At 40.4% G+C, this 7,828-nt stretch overlaps 1 protein-coding gene across 1 annotated transcript; it reads right to left on the minus strand.

Annotated features, from left to right (window-relative positions):
• Positions 1–1,853: 1,853 nt before the first annotated feature.
• DTX3L (deltex E3 ubiquitin ligase 3L) lies at positions 1,854–7,617 on the minus strand (the record flags this gene model as incomplete). Its single annotated transcript, XM_010163890.1, has 4 exons — positions 1,854–1,923; positions 3,150–3,367; positions 4,094–5,467; positions 7,397–7,617. Coding segments are annotated over 4 exons (1,883 nt in total), but the record flags the coding sequence as incomplete, so codon positions are not given.
• Between the last annotated feature and the right edge of the window lie 211 nt (positions 7,618–7,828).

Below are 7,828 nucleotides of genomic sequence, written 5' to 3' on the forward strand. Positions count from 1 at the left end.
TTCCAGAAGCATTTGGACAAGGCCCTCAGATGCATCTCGGGATTGTCCTATGCAGGGACAGGAGTTGAACTCTGACCCTTGTGGGTCCCTTCCAGCTCACAACATCCTGTGATTCTATGATAAATATAGGTGTATAATACAGTGCTCAGACATCCTGCTGAGCAGACCAGTGGGGAAGTCTGGAGGTCTTTGTTTCTCTGTGGACAATCAATCTTTTGTTTCCTAATGCACTGTTGTCTCAACAGTTAGCCCAGGTGCATGCTCCCCTTGTTGTAACCTAGGCAAAATACCTGACTTTGATTGCAAATCGGGTAGATTTATTCCTGAACCACACAGCTGTGATTACAAAGCAAAGGTCTGTAGGGCTGGTTGTAGGATAAAGGCTTGGGAGCTTTTAGTGACAGCAACAGGGCTCTGCTGCGAAGCTCAGCCTGCAAACTTTGCCATAGATACAATGGGAGACGGTGAATTATCACCTAGGAGTCTGACATCAGTGAACTGGCTTATTGGGACAGAGAGAAACTGAAAGAAGTTGGGGAGATCTGACCTTCACAGCTTGTTTCAGTGTGCAGAAAAGCACAGTCATTCAGAAATAACTGGAATGTTGGTATCTTACTGCACAGAAAAGGGAGGAAACGGGAAATAGCATAAAATGTGAAAACAAATGCAGTAAATCAAAACCAGAGTAGGAAAGTCATCCCAACCAGTGCCTAATACTATGAAATCTGAAAGTCAGGTTGGTAAAGTAGCATTGCCTATTAATTCACAATGTGGGAATCTTAAAAAAAAAAAAAAAGAAGGAGGTGGCATGGGGTCCAAATCACCCTAAATCATGGTGTTGCCTAAATTAAAAAAAAAAACCACTATAGATAACTAGAACAGGAAGATAAACCTGTACAGAAGGACACAGAACTGAGCAGATGGTATTTTTGCATTTTATTTATTGGTTATATTCAACAGTGCAACAAAAAGTGTTTAAATCACTAAAATTTGTGCCTGCATTAAGTGAAAGCGATTTGTTTCATACTACCACAAAGGTTATTAGTAAGCTATTTAGACAGTGCAGAGTAGCAACAAAGTATCTTTATAATACAATTTAAACCATATATTAGAAGCAACAGAAATAATATAATTTTCTAGGTGCACAGCTGACTTAAAAGTTGTAGTTAAGCTTAAACACGATGGAAGGCACAGAACCAGGACCCCATTATTAGAGATGGCCAGAGGCACTGTTACTTTCCATTTGCTCCAACATGGCTCTAAGCATGTAGCACTTCATCAGGGTTAAAAATACAGCAGCATCCACATACCCCCTCATATAGTATCCATGCTAATTTCATGTTTAAAACCCAAATCACTAATGCCATTTCTACTCTGAAAAGGAAAAGAAGCAAAAGATCATAGCCTGATACAACAGCTGCATAAAAATTTTCTAGCAGATGGCTTACGTGATGCTACCCATGATGACACAAAAGTAAAGAAAGTGTTTGATCAAATAAAAGCTAGTAGTGAATCTACCTGTTTTGGTGGTCAGACTGAAGATTAATGGGGAAAAGTACAGATCAGATTCTCTGGTAAAGTAAAACACACAATTTTATATTCGACAAGTGCAACATGTACTGATGCTGCACTCACAAGACCTAGATTTTGTAAAGGCTACACATACAGGCAAGTGTTAGTCAAGGAAGTAAATGATGTGTAAAAAGAACATATATTGTTTGATGACAACAGATTATATTTCTTAGCTATAGTACAGCGGTTGAACGAAGTAACTTCTTTCTTCTTAGTGCTTGAACAGTGAATTAGCTAATGGTCAGTTATTACACTTAAGAGTTGACAGTTGATAAATTTCTTTATTCAATTCCTTTTGCTTTCAATTCTGATCGAACCCGCTGCAGATATTCAGGATCAGGGTAACCAAAACTAGGAGAAGAATAAAAGAATTGTTTAGGCTGATTCTGCCACAAAGCGCTTAACAGTTCTACAGAACCTTCTCATCAAAATCTCTCAGAATACTTTACAAATTTTATGCACTTAACTTCTTACTCTACAGAGAAAACAGACCCTATTTTGCAGGTCAGAGGGGTGGTACAGACAGGGTAAAGCTAAAAACTTAAGAAAAGGAGCTGCTGACTTTGGTTGTCCAAATTGACACTAAGAACTGGATTTTCAAAGCTGCCCGCTGTCTCACTTGAAAATGACAGGGTGCTTGGGTATATACATCTCACTAAAAATCAGACCTGAGGTGTTTCCAAGTGAGCATGCAAAACATTAATATAATGGCACCTCTGGATTTTAAGTAGCACATCACCAAAAGTGTGCATGAAGCAAGTGATAACGAGGGAGAGCATTTGGGCAGAGGGGGGGATAAAGTAAAACTGATACTGTTGGATTTTTATGATCCTAGCCCAGGAGAAGGAGGATGTAGACACCAATCTTCAGAGCTTTCAGGAACACAACTGCCCCTGAGAGTTTGCAACAAGCTTGAAAGGACTGTTCCAAGCCTCCCTCTTACGTCTTTAAGATATTTTCCAGGAGCCAAACAGTTTACTGATATAATTGGTAATTAATCATATTTTTAAGAAAGGTCAATTGTATGTGCATCAAGGAGTGGGATGAGTGAATTGTATTTATACAACAATCTCTTTCTTCTTGCTGTTAGCTGTACTAAGTAGAATTTCAAATCATTTTTTACAGAGTCTGCATGCCATCTTTACTGGGATCATAATGGACCAGTTCCTCCTGGTCCAAAAAGCAGGGAACAGAAGAGGCTGATATCAGAAGTCCAAACTTAGCTGCTATCAAGAGGTTGCTGTCTTGTCCTGTACGAGAGGCAGTTTATCATCAGAGTAGTTATTGAGTAAGTACTTTACCCAACTCACTGATGAAGCAGAGTAGTTATTAACTGAGTAAGTACTTTACCCAACTCACTGATGAATGAGTGGCCTGAGGGGCAACAGAAAACTAAGCCCATCCTTGTTCCAACCATCCAAATTGCTGAAGGTGATTCTCAAGTCTGGATCCATAGAGCATCCCACAATCACTTTGTTAGTGACAAAATCTGAAAGCTCTAATGTGGAAAATACTCGGGGTAGCCTTTCTGACACATCTGAGTAGCAATAAAATGACATAAAGGGAAGACTACTCACCCAGTAGGTCCTCCAACCTTGGAAGTTTTGTGGTGAATATCATTCCATGTGATAACATCTTCTGCACCAGTAGTATTTGAGCGCCCCACTGTGAAAATCAATTTTTGTTTAAAGGCTCTTCTGAGGAGCTGCAGAATTTCTCGCCCTTCCTTACTGTCAGGTAAATATGCTGTTCGGGAAGTAGGCCAATAACGTTTCCCTGGGTTTGGATGGTTGTTCTGTTTTGTAGAAAAACAAAACACAAACACATTGTGTATCATAAATGCTTTGAAAGTGGGAAAATCACACATCCCAGCTTTTTTAATACTTTTTATCCTGTCTTTGATTCAGAAGGACGTAGCATGACTGATGACTGATCTTGAGGAGTTTTCTTCTCCTTAAGATAATTTCTTTCATGTAAGTTTCATTCATATTTTCTTGTCATCACTCATACATCCATTGTTATTTTCAAATTTGATTTTCCTCTTGGTTCTCCCAAATGCACGTTACCCCACACATGACTTTTTCTTTTATCCCATTTTCACTCCTAGTCATGACTCCAAGCACATAACATAAGCTGATTTCTTACCTGGAAAGCTTAGAAGCCAGCCTGCTATTCATTTTTGTCCACTGGTGTTGGCAGCTAAAAGAATGCCTCAGAGAATCCTCATCATACTTGCAAAATTTAGTTTACTTTGTATTATTCCACAGATATCAGTTCAGTTATTCCCAATGTACAAATTAAAGACAGGTAGCTCTGTCCTAGTGCATATAGATATTTAATTCTTACTATATTATTTAATCGCACCCAAAAAGTCCTGAATTAAATACTTGCAGATTTGTACAGAACAAAGAAATGTTTTTCCTGGATATGCATTAAAATGGTGGAAAAACAGTTAATTTTATATTCAATACTGCTTTCGTTGTGGGGAAAAAAAAATCTTTGAATCTTTAAATATACTTACAGTTTGAATACCACCGTTCATATTATATGTAATCTCAATAGTACCACAATCGGGGTAACCAGGGAGAGATGAAGACACTGTTCTGGTTAACATGGTTCCCTCTGGCTGGTCTCCTTTCATGGGTCCATAGATAGTATTACAAACAGGACAAATCTGCTTGTAACTCATGGCCTGGGTGATGCAACTTTTGCAAAATGTGTGATTGCACTTGCTCAGCGTTTCTTTTTCGTTAATTGTCTCCATGCAAATTGGACACACATCTTTGTCTTCTTCTTCTTCTGCCTTTGCCTTAGACTGTCCTTCAGAAGAAAGATTATTCTTTTGCCTGCCATTGTACTTCTTCTCAGATGCTCCTGTAGCTTCTTGATAACTGAGAGAGGACAGTGCTCTGCTATTTTTAGTTTGTGTTGAGTCTTCAGTGTTAAACATTTTTTCTCTTAACATTGCAGAGGCATTCTGAAATGCATTGATGAAACTTTCAGTAGCATGTGAAGACATATCATAAGTTTTGATCCTAGGCCTAAATACTATCAACTTCTTCTGGCCATATGAACTGTCTTCCTTTTCTACTACCGTATCAAATTTATCTTTGATGTCTTCAATTTCTTTGCTTAATGCTGTTTCCAACAATTTAAACACAGAAGCATCAATTTCAATTCCATTCCTGTATTCATACAGTTCAGATGATATTTTCACATTCTTTTCAGCTTGGCTGTTCTCACCTTCCTCTGCTAGAAATCTTCTGGCAGCTAAAATCTCACTTGCTGGACCACGGAGTAGCAACTGGTTGTCTTCCACTTTGGCAAGAAGGTTACTAAACCTAGCATTTAATTTCATTATTGTCTCATTTAATGTGTAATTGTTTGTTAGGGGAATTTTTTCCTGTTTCAGATCTTCTACACATTTCTGAAAAGTTCTGATAAAAAAATCATTAGCTTCTTGTATTGATGCAGGACTTTTAAGAGCAGTGAAGCGTACTGATGTGGTTCCACTGTCATCTTTACTTCTTATACACACTCCAAAACGCTCACGTAGTTCTTTGATTTGTTCTTGGCGGGTATGACTGAAATATTCATAGAGAGCTGACGGAACTGTAAGCTCGTTTATTTCTTCAGTAGTCACATCATTTTCATCTTCCAAAACCTTCTTACTTTCAGAACGTGACAAATCATGGTTTGGGTCACTGCCTGCAAGGATATCCTTAAAGTAGCAATAAGCTTTTTCGATATCTGTAAAATCTCCAGTCAGTTTCTCAGACCCATCAATATCAGGATTTCCTTCTCTTTTTAAATTTGGACACATAATGGTAATTTTCTGCCTTTGCTGTTCAGTGAACATACTGGTATTCAAAGTTGCAGATACTGTAAGAAATATCTAAAGAGAAGATAGGAAGATATCAGAATTTGTTTTTTCTAAGGTTCTCCACATGCTGCTTCTGTATTTTGAGTAAAGAAAAGCTCCATACGTCTCAGTAGGGCCAGATTACTATAGGTATTTGTACAGTGTTTCCTTTACATCACATATAGTGACATTACACACATGTAGGTAAAGCAATCTGCTTCTAAGTCAGCAGCAAAAATGAAATTTGTTAACGTTATCAGCATTGCAGGAACAAAGACACTTTGCTACTTAGCTTGAGACTCTGACCAGTATTCCCTGCTCCTGACCTCTGGTAACGTGGTTAGCATAACTAACGCCATTTCATAAGGCTAATGGCCATTCTCTGTGACCCAGCTGGTCATGTATTAGTCCCTTTTCTTCTCAGTATCAGGACCTTCAGGGTCCTGATAGTGCACCATGTAGATGAAGCAAACAGATTTCTTCTTCCCCTCCCAGTTGTCCTCAAGGTCCCTGGGCACCAGGCCAATTACTCCCTTCCTTAGGGGCCTTGAAGGTCCCAGGCACCCTGCCAACCATAATGACTCCATTGCAGAACAGGGACGCATAATAGCATGCAGAGCATTGACTACAAAATCAAGCAGTCCTAAATGGGATTGCAAGTGCTGCTGGACAGTGAGACCCATCATCCCCACGTGGCCAGGGACACCTCTACCGTCCTCTGCTTCCTCCAAGGACTGAGTGAATAACTCATATTCTTTTATGTGTTTTTTAGTCTAGATTATTGATACAGCAAGCCAAGTATTAAGATCCAATGTGATCTGCAGAGGGTCCAGGTGATTAGAAACCACAAGCTCAGCTCTGCTAGAAAATTCAGTACTAGCCTGCTTATAAAATTGTACTGATTCTGCTTGTATCCTGTGCTATTTTGATCTTTAATTCTATGCTATGCTAATAATAAAATCCTGTTAAAAAACCCAAAGCTTTAAGTGTAACTACAACTTAGTGCCATCATCACTGTGCCAAAGATCCCCAGAAGAACCTGTCCGTCCCCATAGTGTCAGGTGACAGAGACACAACGTATTTTAACAGCACATTTAAGTTATTTTACATTGTACTTTAATTATATTAGACTTTCTAGTTTTCTCTTACTTTCTTTAAAAAATTCCCCAAAAACCATGCTTTAGTAACTCACGGTTAAGGCAGAAACAGGATTCTGAAAGGTATTAACAAACATGTTCACATCTCTACTTTGCACAGACAGAAGGACAGGGAAATTTGCAGTATACTGCTACAGATGTCAGATAACCACTACATTGGCACATGCTTAAAAGCTACATCTATGCTACTATGCAAAACAAGGTCTCTGGGCCAGATATCAGTGTCTCAGTAGAGTCACATCTACATCACGTAACACGTAGCCTGGGCCTACCCCATGTCCCTAACACACAGTTGATCTTTTCTTTTGTGCATAACTTTTAGTTCAGAGTGTCTGATGTGTGTCAAATGTCTGCTGCACTACATCCCATCAGAAGAGATTTTTTTTTAATACTGAGGTAAGGGATGGAAGTAATTAGGACTGTTTGAAGGTGCACAACATGCTGAAATACTGTTAGAGGTCTGAGTAGCAGGAAGGGATCTAAATCTCATACAATTCTTTCATCTTTTGGGAGCAGTCCTTGGTGCATACTATCCCCAAAACCTGCCAGGGTGCCGCTTTGGGGGGCAGCAGTTGGCACGTGCGAAGGCCATGCTGGAGAACGTGCTACCCGTTAACGTGTGTGGATGACCTGTGGTCCAGCACTCAAAAGTCCCTCCCTGCACCCATTTCATAGACTAAGATAATGTAGCTGACATCTGCTTGGCATGAAATATTGAAGTGCAACATAAAGCAACGCAAAGGACTGGTGGAACTACAAGCGGGGCAGGTTGTGACCCTGCCTGTTACTGCTTTTCCTGATGTACCTTTTTGGTAATGACTTCTCTTGCTCTTTCTCCATGGTCTTTGGCAGCCCACTGCTCCTGCTGAGGTGGGGAAGAGCTGGGAGGGACGGAGTCACTGGGGAAGGCCTGCTCTGTCACCTGGCTCTTGCTCAGGTCCCCTTCTCCCGGCTGGATGACTATCTTCAGGCACCTGCCACCGATTTCCAAGACGTGATCTGTGCGGGATTCCACATTCTTCTTATCTGTAGTGATTTGGGGACAAGGCTGATAAAGTTACCTGAAAACTTGACGGCTACAAGTAGGCACAGAGACCACCTGCCCTTTGCCCGCCCATGCACAGCCCAGCAGCACAAGATGGTGTCCTGGGCAGCCATTTCCCAACCCCTCACTCGGCTGCGAGACCGACGTGCGAACAGCCCCCCGGGGCGGCTGGGGCTCCACCTTCCCCTCAGC

Source organism: Antrostomus carolinensis, unplaced genomic scaffold, assembly GCF_000700745.2.
Source record: "Antrostomus carolinensis isolate BGI_N321 unplaced genomic scaffold, ASM70074v2 scaffold56332, whole genome shotgun sequence".
NCBI classification, from domain to species: Eukaryota; Metazoa; Chordata; class Aves; order Caprimulgiformes; family Caprimulgidae; genus Antrostomus; species Antrostomus carolinensis.